Here is a 14993-nt window from a genome sequence, read left to right as displayed (position 1 = left end):
TGTCTGACCCCACCCATTCCATAAATAAAGTCAAATGCCCACCATGTGATGGAGGAATGCACAGTGCATTTAGGGGGCGTGGCCTCAGTACCCCTGCAGTAGGATGTGTGCTATGTGCAACTTGCCAAGTGTATTTGCATAAAATCTGGTTGTTTTAGTCAAGATTATGCTAAAATATATTTTCCCAACTATATTTAAAATCACTGTTTAAGCCTCTGTAAACCTGGTCTAGTAAAGATCAATATATGATATCAAGTTGGGTGTCTCAATAAACTTTAAAAAAAATCTGATTTGAAATGAAATGTTCATAAATATATTAAAACTGCTTTTTACCGTCTAGAACGTTTGCCTGGACTGAAATAACATAGTTAGGAGAATTTAGTGCATTTGGTTTGCTTTAAATTAAGTAAATTCCTGTTAATTCCCAAAATTCCCGTTAATTCCCATCGAAAGTTTCCAACTTTGAAAATTCCCGGAATTTTGCAACCCTAATCTTATATCATCGAAAAGCTATTGTTGCTGTTTGATAATGCAGGGTACTTTGACCTAGTGGTGCCGCAGGTCTACCACATTGGGAGAGCAGGTCAATCCTGAGTTTTGGAGAAGAGAAAGAGAGAGTGGAAAAGTAATATTCAGCGAGGCTTATGGAGATGGGAAAGAGTGGGCGATAAAGTTCATAGTTCAAATGTGTGTCTGATGCTTTACCTCTATCTCCACCTACACTGTCCCACAAAGTGACCCGGCAGATATCTCAAAGTAATAGTAACGGTGTGAGATAAATCACAACTGTGGCCCTTCATAGGATCCCTTTCATTCATTCTTCTCTCTTCAGTGTTTGACCTTTTCACTTGCAGGAAATCATTTTGACACCATTTCACCATATTAATTCTCATACACACTTTTTTTTTCTCTGTAGGTGTTAAGATTTCCTCTTTTGCTGACCTCATTGGATGTCCAGCTTTATTAAATTTCTCTTTTTTTTCTCTAGGTTTTCAGCGGTAAGCGCCCGGACGGAGGAGACTTCCCCCAGCAGGGCCAACCAGCCTCGTCCTTTCGTAAACTCTCCCCCACCCCTCCCCTGGGCCTGGGGGAGGGAGGTCTGGCCACACAGCCTGGTGGTGATGGTGGTCCAATCGATGGGCAGCAGCAGCAGCAGGCTCTTACCTGTCTCATCCCAGAGAAGGACCTGACGCTGTTTGAGAAGCTAGGCGACGGCTCTTTTGGTGTAGTGAAGAGAGGAGAGTGGCTGACGCCTGCAGGGAAAGTGGTGAGGAGACCTGCACTTTAAGTTTATTTAATTATCTAAATGAACATAGTTAAAAAAAAATTCTCACTCTCAGGTTAGAGACAAGGCAACAGAAACCATTACTTTAACTGTGCGTGCATTTTTAAAGAAGATATGGGCAAATGTCACTCACGATAGTTAGCTTATCACAAATACTGCTAGTCAATGGGAAGCTAAGCGTGTCTCTGCCGACAGTTGGAAGATAACATTTACAACATCATTAAATGATCCTGCCTGCTTTTTGGGACTTCATTTACCATTTTCAATCGCCTCCCACTGTGGATGGTATAGTCAGTTGGCGAACAGTATGTTTTTGATTCTAAAATAATATAAAGTACAAAAAATATAGAGCGCAACATAACGTTGCACACAGGACCGTTAAGGTATGTTGTAAAGTTTATATTCTGACTGTCGGTGGAGGCAGGCTAATACGTCCCATTGACTCCTAGTATTTGTGATTAGCCATTAGCGATGAGTGACATTTGCACGTGTCTCCTTCAAAATCGCATGCACAGTTGCAGGAATGGTTTCTGTCGCCTTGTCCCTATCCTGAGAGTGTGACGACAAGCTAAAAATATAAAAAATAAACTATTAATTTAAATATGTGGCTTGTTTTTTACACACAAATGTCACACTGTAAATCTTCCTCCATGTTTCCAGCTGAACGTAGCTGTGAAGTGTCTGAAGACAGATGTGCTGAGCCAGCCCGACGCTCTGGAGGACTTCATCTGTGAGGTCAACGCCATGCACTCCCTGGACCACCAGAACCTCATTCGCCTCTACGGTGTGGTGCTCACACACCCAATGAAGATGGTAGTGGACTCACAGAAACGCACACACACAGGGAGGACAGATCAATTATGAACACACGTAAATGCACTGGTGTGACATCAGTCACTAATATACCCGCGTTGTCTTGGCTTGCCTGTGCTCTCACTTAAACCCACACATAGCTAACACAAATGTCCCTCTCAGGCATGCTCTCAGTTTGCCTCATAGCCTCACTGTCCGTTTAAGTCAGGCCTTTTTTTATGACTGGAGAAATTGATGGAGGAAAGAAAGGAGACGGGAAGGGTGGAGCAACTGGATAGAGGACCAAAATAACATGGCTAACATTTCAGCCTTGTTGTTTTCAACTCATTATTCCCTTCTATTTTTCTCATCTAGCATATTTTCAAGCCATATCCCCGAATGGTTTCTGGAACCATGTTACGATTTTAAATTCACCTTTCTCTTCCACATAGTTCTTTCTCCTTCTATTATATTACTCCTTTCAACTTCAAAATCACACCCATGCCCTCTTTCCCTTTGCTTTATCTCCCACGTTCCTCTTTTCACCCACTCTCTCTGTCTCTCTCCATGTTGTGAAGGTGACAGAGCTGGCCCCTCTGGGTTCTCTGCTGGAGCGGTTGCGGTGTGTGCGTCCCCAGGGCCCAGTGTTGATCCACACTCTGTGTCAGTATGCTGTGCAGGTGGCCTGTGGCATGGCCTATCTGGAGCAGAGGAGGTTCATCCACAGAGACCTGGCAGCCAGGTAGTGAACAGAGAACCTTTTTATTAACGTTTTAGCAGCTATAAAATAGAACCAACCCTATTTTTGTTTAAAAGAGGGTGTATTCTTTAACAACCTCTATGATAACTATTTTTAATTCGTTTTTTTTTCCCACCGGTGTGTCCAATTATTTATATTGCTCCTTCACCCATAAATGTAATGGCCATTACAGGGAGACTTGGCTCATAGGCAACATGAGTCACTGGTTGGCCAGCTGTACTGGGTGGTCCAAGTTCTTGGTCTTGCCCAAATCCGTCACTTTTCACAAAACTGTTGACACCCTGTAGATGTTTGAGTAAAAACTTTTTGGCTGGTAAAAATGAGTCACTTTGCCAGTTAAAGCTGTGGTTAATTGAAATGACTACACACGGCTGACGCAGTACACCAAACACAAAGAGATTTCTCAAGCTGTGGTTTTAAATGCTTTTGCAATGATTCTATAACCTAGAAGATAATGAACTGTATTTTTAATACATTCAAGGTGTATGTGATACCTTCATTTAACCCTGCAGTAGGCCCTGAGTTGTATGGGTGCGTTATGAACAGGACACGCCTCAGACTATTTCCGAGGTCATGATTTACGGTTTGATTTTTTTTTTAAAACTACAGAAAAGTTGTGAAATATTTGACCGTGTCTCTTTAGGAACATCCTGCTGGCCTCAGCTCACAGAGTGAAGATCGGTGACTTTGGCCTGATGAGGGCGCTGCCTAACAACGATGAGCACTATGTCATGCAGGAGCATCGGAAGGTCCCCTTTGCATGGTGGGTGGACAGGGACAGCAACACACTCACCACAGCTGTACTTGGATGCATTCCAGGGATGGATATGAGTGGCTTTAGGGGTTAGGGTGGGAACCAGATGCATTTTAATGCAGAAAGTTTCCATGGAGAAATCTAATCGGTCACAGCTGCATTCCAGCCGTGCTGATAATTCTTTAAAAACTATGCACGCTTTTAGCGGTACTTTGCCGCATTCTGCGCATGTCTTTCTTTCCCCAGTTTTTATTCATATGCCGACCTAATTTTAGTTTTTAAGACAGTGCACAGTTTTTTTTTAAATCTATGAATGTTAAAGTAGCCACATAGAATAACTAAATATATTCTCCGTCCTAAGTGAAGACTACCTTTACAACAGACTTGTGGATAATTGATTTAACAGTACAGTCCATGTTGAAGGTTGTTGTCCACTCTGCTGCAGGTGCGCCCCAGAGAGTCTGAAGACCAGGACCTTCTCCCATGCAACAGACACGTGGATGTTTGGAGTCACTCTCTGGGAAATGTTCACACATGGCCAGGAGCCTTGGCTGGGCCTTAACGGGAGCCAGGTAAACATAGGAATTAAAATCCCTAGTATACAGTACTTATACAAAAACCTTTTGCAGCCAAGGTGACAAAAGCACATCCACAAAACTAGTCACATTCATTCACATCTGCACTAATATTTTCATAATTTGTTTTCTTGTGTGAAAAAAATAAATCCTAGATTCTTCACAAGATTGATAAAGAAGGTGAACGCCTCCCTAAGCCTGAAGACTGCCCGCAGGAACTCTTTAATGTCATGCTGCAGTGCTGGGCTCAGAAACCAGACGACAGGCCCACCTTTGTCGCCCTGCGGGAGTTCCTGCTCGAGGTAGGAGAGCTGTTTAATTGAAGAACACTCATTCATAAGCTCTCCACTTCCATGCGAGTCCACTTAGCAAAATACATTTGATGGTACTCTCTGCACCTGTGATGTAGTTAGGCTTGTTTTCCCCCAGGAATCCGTCATTGGATAGATTAACTTTTAGCTCCACCTAGTGGATTTGGTGCAGAGTAGAAAATGAGTACTGTGACGTCCGGATTAGAATGTGGCCCACATTTAAAAGTGTGTGTGTGTGTGTGTGTGTGTGTGTGTGTGTGTGTGTGTGTGTGTGTGTGTGTGTGTGTGTGTGTGTGTGTGTGTGTGTGTGTGTGTGTGTGTGTGTGTGTGTGTGTGTGTGTGTGTGTGTGTGTGTGTGTGTGTGTGTGTGTGTGTGTGTGTGTGTGTGTGTGTGTGTGTGTGTGTGTGTGTGTGTCAGACCATGCCCACAGACATGTGTGCTCTGCAGGACTTTGACGAGCCTGACAAACTCCACATCCAGATCAATGATGTCATCACCATCATAGAGGGCAGGTGGGTTTTGATAGCTGTTTCAGAGTCACCTTTACCTAAAAAAAAACAACAACCTGCCAACCTCATTACTGATGAAGTGAACACAAAACAAAATGCCAAAAATCTTCTCACAAAAGAATAACAGCCTACAGGTCTTTTGTCTTTTCCCGTGTGTTGATAGAAGTACTGATAAGTAGCTCATAATTGATCACTCAGTAATAAAACCAATATAAATAAACAATTATTTTGTAATTATGAAATTGATAAATGTCCAATAGAATGACTCGGCCTGTTGATTCCCTGAAGGTGACTCTCCAACTGTTCTTGTCTTGTTTCACATTCATCTCTTCCATGTCTTTCAGGGCAGAGAACTACTGGTGGCGAGGTCAAAACAAGCGGACCCTTAAGCTGGGACAGTTCCCCAGAAACGTGGTGACAGCGGTGGCCGGTTTGTCGGCTCACGACATCAGCCGGCCGCTCAAGAACAGCTTCATTCACACAGGACACGGAGACTCCAACCCTCATCGCTGCTGGGGCTTCCCTGACAGGATTGACGAGTAAGGACCAGCTTCTGTTACTTAACTCATAGTGTTAATCTCTTCATCACTTTATGAAGGTCTCATAATTATTCGCTATGTTGGAAGTTAAAAGTGGAGGCAGCGATTCTAAGCTTGTTGTCAGAAATCAGTGAATATCTCCTCACGGTATGCTATCTGTCTATACCTTGTGTGCGCTGACAAGACAAACTGGTGTTAATACACAGCCAAGGCTCTGTTAACTGGTATGTAAACAAAGGGGCCGACCGTAGCTAGCAACATGCCCATTTACAGAGCCTAGGCTGTGTATCAACAATGGATTTTTTTGTAGTTGTAGTAATAAACTCTCACCAATAGATGGCAGTAGCACAATATTATATGTCAACTTACTTGTTGCAACATTATAACACCCTGGTAAGTTGGATTCAGTATTTTGACATTTACTGTGTTTAACAGTTTGTACCTTGGGAATCCCATGGATCCTCCTGATGTCCTCAGTGTAGATCTCAATGGTGGTCGACCTACACAGCTCCCAGGACGTAATAAAAGTGAGTGAAAGAGCTTTAAATAAACCACGTCACAAGGAGAAAAATGACTAAATACTAAGGATTAACAATCTTGTGGCACCATTCAGTAGGTTTTAGCTCAGAAGCTAAAGGCTGCAACAAGTTGATGCTCCGGCACTGAAACAGCACTCTGTGGCTAAATTTAACGGCTCATTCTGTATGATCAAATATCTTAGTTACAGGTATAATTTCTCAACTAATCATAAGAAGCAACACAGAGCTCAAACGTTAACAGTAATTCATGCACCTACCAATCAATTGCAAAATGATCATATTAATTCCACATTTAAAGTCTATCCTTATTTTCAATTTACATCTTGGATTGTGATGTTTATTTTGTCCATCAAACAACTTCCATCGCAATTTTCATTACTATTTCTGCCAAAGCTTTTACATGCATTCTAACATTTGCTCCCTGCTTTTTTCTAATTTTCTATCTCTGCTGTCTTGCTGTCTTTTCTTTTCTGCTTTGGATTTTTTATTTGATTTTTTTTTTCCAGAGGAGCGTCCTCCCCGGCCTCCTCAGCCCGCAGTGGTAATCAACAGTAAGTCTGGTTTCCCTCAGCAGCTCCTCACCCATTGCTCCTGCCCTCTCTGTTCCCTTCTAGCTCCACTCCTCCAAGGTACAGCCCACATCGTTGTGTCTCTCCTTTTGCCTGTCTTTGCAGTGATCCTGTCATCTACTTTTATTTCCTCTCTTTACATAGTGATCTCTCCATCTTTCCACCCCTCTGTCCCTTTAACAGGTGTGCAGTGTCCTTGCTGTGCACTATTAGGACTAACTTCCAACCTGGAGACTTTCATGGAGTAGAGTGTGTGTCTTCTATTTTGTGACGTGAAGTGATCTTAAAGAGCACCAGTTTAATCACTCTTTGAACAATTAAAAAGTAATTAATGCAGTGTGTGTGTGTGTGTGTGTGTGTGTGTGTGTGTGTGTGTGTGTGTCTACAGAGCCTTGCTACGATCCAGTAAATTACGAAGAGGATCTGACTTCAGCAGGACTAAAGAGATTATCCCTTCGGAAAACGGGATCTCTCAAAGGCTTGAAACTGAAACCCGCCGCGTGGGTCTCTGCTTCTAAACAGGGGAGCGGCCGGACTTCAGGCTCGGGCTACAACACCAACAGTGAAGTGTCCCTCATTGACTTTGGGGAGGAGTTCCCCCCGCCCACACCCTCCCCCTCCCCTGTTGTTGAGATTCAGATTCCTTTACTGGCCAGGCTGGCTTTGGGAGCAGACAACCTCCTGGACCGGACCCCGCCTCAGAGTCCATCTAGATCGTTGCCCCGCCCCCTTCACCCTACACCGGTGGTGGACTGGGATGCCCGGCCGTTACCCCCACCCCCGACCTATGACGATGTCGCCGTAGACGAAGATGATATGGAGGTACGGTAGGATGTGATTCAGAACATTTCACATTATGTTTCATGGAAACAAACTCTTGTTTTGATTTCACCCAGATGCATAGTGCATCGCTGCATTGCTATTATGCAAAATGCACTTTCTTCACCTTTTTTCAGCATTAATATGGGTTGCTGTTTTTTCTAGAGACTCCCCAAGTATGAGATAAAAAAACCCTCTCTGTTTTTCACCATCTCCACTTTTCAAAAACCCTAGTCAGATGTTCCCTCTCCCTCATGTTGTCAAAAGGGGAGAAGCCACGCCTCCCTCATTTTCAACCTAATTTAGCACTTTTTTGAGGGCAGGGCTTAAAGAGACGAGCTCTAAAGCGTATTGTTTCAGACAGAGGCTGAAAAGATGAGTTTCAGCAATCGCACTGAAAAATAAAGAGGATTTTCTGGACACAACACCATGAAAACAGTTTCTAGTAGAAACCCAAATGACAATTTTGAACCAGAAAATGAGCATAATCTGTTGTAAATGTTTCTCCACACAGGTGAGCTCCATCACCGGCTCGGAGCAGCAGCATGAAGAGGAGCAGAGGGATGAGGCTCTCACCTCTGAGCAGAAGGTGGAGGGAGAGTTTCTTGTGTCCAGGGGTTCAGACAGACTAGGCCCGGAGGACAACCTCTTTCTGCCCAGCAGGCAGAGCCAGGGACTCTCCACCTCCTTCTCCCAGTCGGCCGAGATCTTCCAAGAACTCCAGCAGGAGTGCATGAGAAGGCTGAATGTACCCACTGGAAGTACTCCACAGACCCAGGAGGGAAACCAGCACAGCATGTCCTCCTCCACTGAGGACAAGCCCCAGATCCCCCCACGTGTCCCCATACCCCCTCGCCCCATCAAGAGGGGAGACTACACATCTGCTCGCTGGTCAAGGGATCTCTCCCTGTCTCCCACTCTAGCTGGCTCCAGTGAGGACATGTCAGGCCTAGACCAGGACCGACCACCTCAGATCCCTCCCAGGGAGCCTTTGTCTCAGCCGGGCTCCAGGACTCCCAGCCCAATGGGTAGCCTGGTGGTGGGCTCCCCCCAGCAGAGAATCTACTCTGTCAGCCCCACCACCATGCCGGCTCCCCTTACCTCCTCCTGCCCCTCCGCACACACCTACAGCTCCTACCTCTCCACCTCTCCAGGTAAACTCATGCCCACCACGCACAGCTTTGCCTCAGATCCTAAATATGCTGCACCCAAAGTCATCCAGGCACAGGGGAGGGAGGCCTCCAGCAAGGGCCCCTGTATCCTCCCCATCGTGCGCGACGGACGCAAAGTCAGTAACACACACTATTACCTTCTACCAGAGAGACCCCCGTACCTCGACCGCTACGACCGCTTCTTCAGGGAGGCAGAGAGCTTGTCTGTTAGCGGTCTGGAGGAAAGGCATCTACGGCAGGCTAACACCGCCACCGTCAGACCCATGGTGGTCAGTGGACAGACTCTTCAAGGACACACCACGGGACAGGGGCTAGTCCTGCCAGGAGAGCTGAAGGCTAATTTCTCCTCTAACAATAACAGCAGTTTGGCTGGGCCATGGTCAGGGATGAAGACATCAGTTAGTCTCCCTCGCGTGTGTTCAGAAGGGCTGACAGCACCGTCGCTCACTGCTTCCTGCACCAGGACAGACGGAGGAGGGAACTCGGTTGACAGGGTCAAAATGGTAAGGTCAGAGAAATTTGGATTGCCCTTTGAAACTACTCATTTAAAGGTGCTCCGAGGAACTTTCAGTTTGTGTTCATCCTTGCATCCCCTTTGACCAAAAACTGTAGTGTTTTTACTATGCCAGCTGTAGTTCCTGGGTGAGCGTACCCATGACAAAGGCATTAAGAAAAACTATATAAAAATAGCATTCTTTGCACTGATGGTCTCATTTGCTGTTACATGTCATTTATGATCATCAGAGGAAAAATGAGACTGTTTCAGAAATATTTAAAAGTTCCTCGTAGCACCTTTTAAATTACACTCTATATGTATAACTTTTTGATTTATATCATGCGCTGCAAGGTATTTCTTTTTGCTTTGGTAATTAAAGTGCAAATCTTGCTCACTTTCTCTCTCATGATGGATGTCAAACCCCTGTGGGATAGTTAACGTGTAATATTTAGTGTCCTTTGATAGTTTTTTTGTAAATTAGATAGAAAGGAAATTCCTCAAACTTAACATATTTTCGAATGCTGAGTATATTTGATACATGGCTTGCTTGACTGCTCTCAGCTGAAACTGGCATTTTCTCACAGTTAATGCAGCTTTTGAAAGTAACTGGCTATATACATTATGGTGTACAGTTAATTACATTTGTGCGTACAGTGAACACAAGGGGGCAATAGAAGGTAATTTGTATTGGTTGTCCACTCACACAGGCCATACCGTGTGTGTGTGTGTGTGTGTGTGTGTGTGTGTGTGTGTGTGTGTGTGTGTGTGTGTGTGTGTGTGTGTGTGTGTGTGTGTGTGTGTGTGTGTGTGTGTGTGTGTGTGTGTGTGTGTGTGTGTGTGTGAGCAAAAGGAGAAACATTTCCAGCCCATAAAGTAACTGCTCAAATCCATTATGAATTATTGAAAAGGTGACCTCCCTATGCAACATATAATCATTTTCAATACCCGATTATGATTGATGTGTAACACCACTAATGTCTTCAAACTGGAGCTGGATGTATGAAAGCCAATGAATCAGACTAATTAAACTGGGACTTCCAATGTTTCAGAAAAAAAAACTTTGTCTGTATCATACAAACACTTTTTTCTACGCCTGTCGCAATGAAAGAGTAGAAAAATGTTCAAACTGCTCATGACTTATTCAGAATTATGCTGTTGTTCTTTGGCTACAAAGGTGTGTATTAATTATTGCTGTGAATCAAATTCAAAATGGGGGAACCACAGCTTGATTGGTTTCTTTTCGCTGGCCAATTGATTCTGACACCGATTGACCTGATTGAACCGCAGTCATCGATCAGGCACTTGGCATTTTGATATACATACTGAGGTCTGTGGACGCACACAAGGAGCAGTGAGAATTAGGGATCATATATAAACTATACTGAGGGGCAGTTCAATGACAGACATACAGTAGACATTCATTATACACACAAGTACAATCAATAACTATACTACATCACATGCTGAAACAGTGTCACTGCTATCTTGTTAACTTGAGGTGGGTTTAGATAAATATAACGAATAGAAAATCAGACGCATAGATTTCCGTTTGTGAAGATACAGAGGACTGTTCAAAAACTTCATCAAGTCCAATGATGCTTAAAGGAATAGTTAAACCTTTTTTAATTCTTAGCTTTTCGCCTCAATTCCGGCACAAGGAAAGGCAACAGAAACAGCTCCTGTAACTGTGCGTGCATTTTTCATTCGGAAGTGGGCATAGGTCGCTCATCAAGGTTAGCTTAGCTCAAACTCTGGTAGTCAAGGGGAGCAAGTCAAAAGTTAAACTTAACATCACTAAACGCTCCTGTATGCTTGTTGGGACTTTATTCATTAGTTATGTTGCATTCTATATGTTTACACGTTATGTCAATTCAAACTCAAATACAGTACATACTGGAAAGAAAATAGGAAGTGCCTGTGACAGTCTTGTATGTATTTGCTTCTAAAATTATATAACGTGTAAAGATATAGAGAACAACTTTACCTGGTAAATAAATAACTTCCAACAAGCACACAGGAGCGTTTAGTGATGCTGTAAAGTTGAAATATTACAACAACAAAAAAAATTAAAGATTATCTTCTGTCATTTTTTCATGCTTTATTTGAGAGAGTGGAGTGAGGGAAATGGGGGAGAGAGAGAGCGACCACTATAAGCCTTCATGGTACACGCTCTACCCACTACGCCACAGAGCGCCCGTAAAGTTTATCTTTTGACCTGCTCCGCTTCACTACCAGTGTTTGAGCTAAGCTAATAGGGATGAGCGAACTTTGCAGATTTCTAAATCTAAAATGCACGGCACAGTTACAGGAATGGTTTCTATTGCCTTTTCTTGAGCTGGAGAGTGAGTCAAAAGGCTGTGTATTAACACAATATTTGAAGTAAACATACAGTACAGACAGATAGCGGGTCATTATTGTCGGGGAAATTCTATATTCCGACATATCTGTAATAGAAGACAAAACTCCCCGAGAATTTAAGAATTTAATTACATGATACAATAAGACAAAACAACAGTCACAGAGTAAAGTTCGTTCAGAAACCTGCAGGGAGACAGACCAGGAGGGGACTACCTGCCTGAACAGTATTTTCAGAGACCCTTGTATGCCTCTTCAGGAGAGGGGGGTGTGCTTGGACTGGCCTCAGGGTAAACAGGAAAACAGAGGAACAGTTGGTCTTGTGTTTATATTTATTTTATTTATTTATTATTCTTTCGGACAATTCCACACAATACACAATTTTCTCTTGCAAATATTCATACATCATACTTTGTGTTGTCCGAAGGGAGACGGAAGAAGCCAAAGGCTTATCAGGTCCCGCCCCCATTTTCATCAAATTCGGATTCAGATACACAGATTACTGTTACAAAATGAAAATAAAACAAACAAAAAACATTATTTTTTATATATATATAGCTATATATGTATATATATATATATACACACATATATATATATACACATACATATATATATATATATATATATATACATATACTTTTTTTTTAAGAATCTGCAGTCCATATTGTAGTGAGGAACTAGATATCTTCAAAGGGACAGGTAAACCCAGTTAGATCGCCCCTAATAAATATTCCACATACACTACAGTTATCTAAGAATCTCTTGACTTCTTAACACATAATGACTAGAGCAAGATTACAAGAGAGTAATTGTAGGAAATACATCACTACAAATAATTCTGCCCTCACAGTTATGAGATACTGTATTTACTGAGATTTTGTCAAGAAGCATTATCCATAATCCCTGACTCCACCTTTTTAGATCTATACATTTGGACGCATCATCAAACTCAGGTGAAACTAAAAGTAAACACTTGATTTTCAGATGTGCAAGTGTTATGCATAATAAGGATCAATGCTAAATTGATACAGATGTAGCCTCCCAGAGAAAGGACCCAGTCGTGTGTGCATGCGTGTGCAATGCATGGAGAATCAGAGCCAGGGTAATAGGAATGACTTACATGTTGTCAATGTCGTGTGATTCAGGTACAGGAGGCCGTTCATGGTGTGACGATAGAAGAATGCCAAGCTGCCCTCCAGAACCACAACTGGAATGTCCAGAAAGCTGTGCATTATCTAAAGGTGAGAGCATTTATCAGCACTATCGGTAATTGCAATAAAAAACACTTTGAGAACGGTTTCATATGGAGCTCTGCAAGTGACAAAATGAAGTCGAAGCTTATCACACAAGTCAAAAATATCCCTCAATATATTGTTTAACGGATTAAAATGAAGTGTTAAAAGAAATACCATTTTTTAAATGTTATTTTCCTGCAATATGCTTGTAAAAGCAGAAAAAAACCACCCCATTCAGTTAGTTGAATATATTTATTAAAACGTAATTTATTTGTTCACATTTAATCACATTATATCCTATTCCCCCTACACCACATGCTTTTATAATAATGTCCAGAGCAGTGTTTGGGTTGTGTGTGTTTATGTGTGTGAAATCAGTGGACCACATTGAAAACTGAAAACACCGGTTCCTGTCATAGCTCTATATAAATCACTGCACGTAATGTTACTGCGCACTACAGTAGCATCACGGTTTAAACGACAACAGTTGTAGCATTTAAGCTGGCAAGCTACACTAACACAGTTATCTAGCTAAAATCGGAATTTCACTGACACTGTACTTAGACCCTCGAAAACTCATCTTCTAATACATTTCTTTTGTTTTCCTCAAGAACATTTGAAACCCTGTCTGTGTGCTCCAAAGTGTCAGCGTACCATATGAACAGGAACCCTTCATAACTAACATCCATAAGTAAATAAAGAGTTGTAAACAAATTCTGGGACAAATGAAAATAAAATCAGACTGTTAAAAAAGAGGGGAGCTTAAGGTTTACTCAAAATGAGGACTTTCTGAAATATACCAAGATGTTGCTGCACTGCGCTGAACCAACCCTCAGCAGTAAACACCGCTGTAGTGCAGAAGGCTCCTTAGAGCTCACTCTCAGGCCAGGCTTTGAGCTTCTTTCTGTAACAACCATTTCTAATAGGATATAAGTGCAAACAGGTTGTCATTCCCTGGATGTAATTTGGTTTTAGCTTCATATCAGGAAATGATAGGAGCATCTTTGTTGAGCCTTAGGGGAAAACCAGTTATTGCTTCTGCATTGAATCAGCTAATAGGGCAATGTCCTGCAGCCTCTTAACTGCCCATGATTGGGTCCACTGTAGCAGGATGGAAGTTGTGTTCGGATGGCAGTGGGCTCAAGGGAATACTTGAGTGCTCCTTATTAGAAGTTTTAGAATGATACTAATGCAATGCACATTGTCCACATTCAATTGGAGCAACAGAAGTGTGTTTGAAGAAGAAGCTAGAATATGCTCACTGAAGTAGCAATCTGACTGGCCTGGAGGACTACAAAGAAATGAATTGTTGTCGCCTGTACAGCACCTGACCCTGTGGCCGTGCTATGCTGTCCCATCTCATCCCATCTGCCTCTCTGCCTCCTGGCGTCTTTGTATGAATGTCTTGTGTGTCCCTTTGCAGGTGGAGCAGTTGTTCTGTTTGGGTCTGAGGAGACGGTCAGAGTGTCTAAAGCTGCTGGAGCTGTGTGACTGGAACCTGGAGGTGGCCAGCACTCAGATGTTAGATAACTATGGATCTACAAACAGACAGAGGTACCGTACTGTACTCTGTAGCCTCATTTGCTCAGCTTTATGGTCATGACTTCCCACGTAGAATCTAGGGGTGTAACGATACCTAGATATGGATAGATATACCGATTCATTGGCGAAAAAATCTAAACCGTGATTATCGTAGGCCCATAAATCGAACCTAGTCGTATCGTGGCAGACTCTGAGATATCATTTTGTGATGAAACCAGCGATTTACACTCCCTAGAATCTTTAACTGGAATACACTCTTATTTAAATGGCCAGCACAGTGACTACTTCAAAATCTAGTGCTTTCACTTTAAATATCCCCCACAGCCTTTAAACTTCATTCAAAACTTGGTCCGGACACTTCATCTTCCGTCTGTGGTCTTCTGTCATTGTGACAGTAATGCACATGTTTGGACATTGTTTTCCTGAAATTGAATTCAGTCACTGATGACCTCGCTCCACATTCTGACATGAGGTTAATTAAGTCACACCCGCCTTTTGGAAAATCTACTTCCGATCTGCCTCTCCCTTTTCCAAATATGAATTACTGCAAGTTAACTGAAAATGTTAACAGCAGACAGGCAATAGAGAGACAGACCGCAGTCTGATGCAATAAGAATGCTGCTCTCTGTTAATGAGGCCAACCATCATATTCGGCTGCCTGATGAGTAAACTTTCTGCTTTGTTGATCTTTTTTTTGAAAACTATACATATACTGTATATATGAAGAAAATGTGCAT

General features: G+C 42.7%; 1 protein-coding gene across 2 annotated transcripts in view; it reads left to right on the top strand.

Moving 5' to 3' along the window:
• The window catches only part of LOC307255102 (activated CDC42 kinase 1-like), a 62743-nt gene that overhangs the window by 44727 nt on the left and 3023 nt on the right, over positions 1-14993 (top strand). For both annotated transcript variants that reach the window (XM_080033719.1, XM_080033718.1), the window contains 13 exons: positions 989-1267; positions 1946-2098; positions 2656-2819; positions 3481-3600; positions 4037-4163; positions 4322-4468; positions 4896-4990; positions 5332-5526; positions 5962-6053; positions 7023-7456; positions 7968-9128; positions 12625-12720; positions 14138-14268. In XM_080033719.1, coding sequence (XP_079889845.1) covers positions 989-1267; positions 1946-2098; positions 2656-2819; positions 3481-3600; positions 4037-4163; positions 4322-4468; positions 4896-4990; positions 5332-5526; positions 5962-6053; positions 7023-7456; positions 7968-9128; positions 12625-12720; positions 14138-14268 — 3194 coding nt within the window. The remainder of the gene's footprint in view (positions 1-988; positions 1268-1945; positions 2099-2655; positions 2820-3480; positions 3601-4036; positions 4164-4321; positions 4469-4895; positions 4991-5331; positions 5527-5961; positions 6054-7022; positions 7457-7967; positions 9129-12624; positions 12721-14137; positions 14269-14993) is intronic.

This window comes from Ammodytes marinus, assembly GCF_949987685.1.
Source record: "Ammodytes marinus genome assembly, chromosome: 9".
NCBI classification, from domain to species: Eukaryota; Metazoa; Chordata; class Actinopteri; order Uranoscopiformes; family Ammodytidae; genus Ammodytes; species Ammodytes marinus.
The sequence above is the reverse complement of the archived record's forward strand: the minus strand, read 5'-3'. Positions and strand labels throughout refer to the sequence as shown.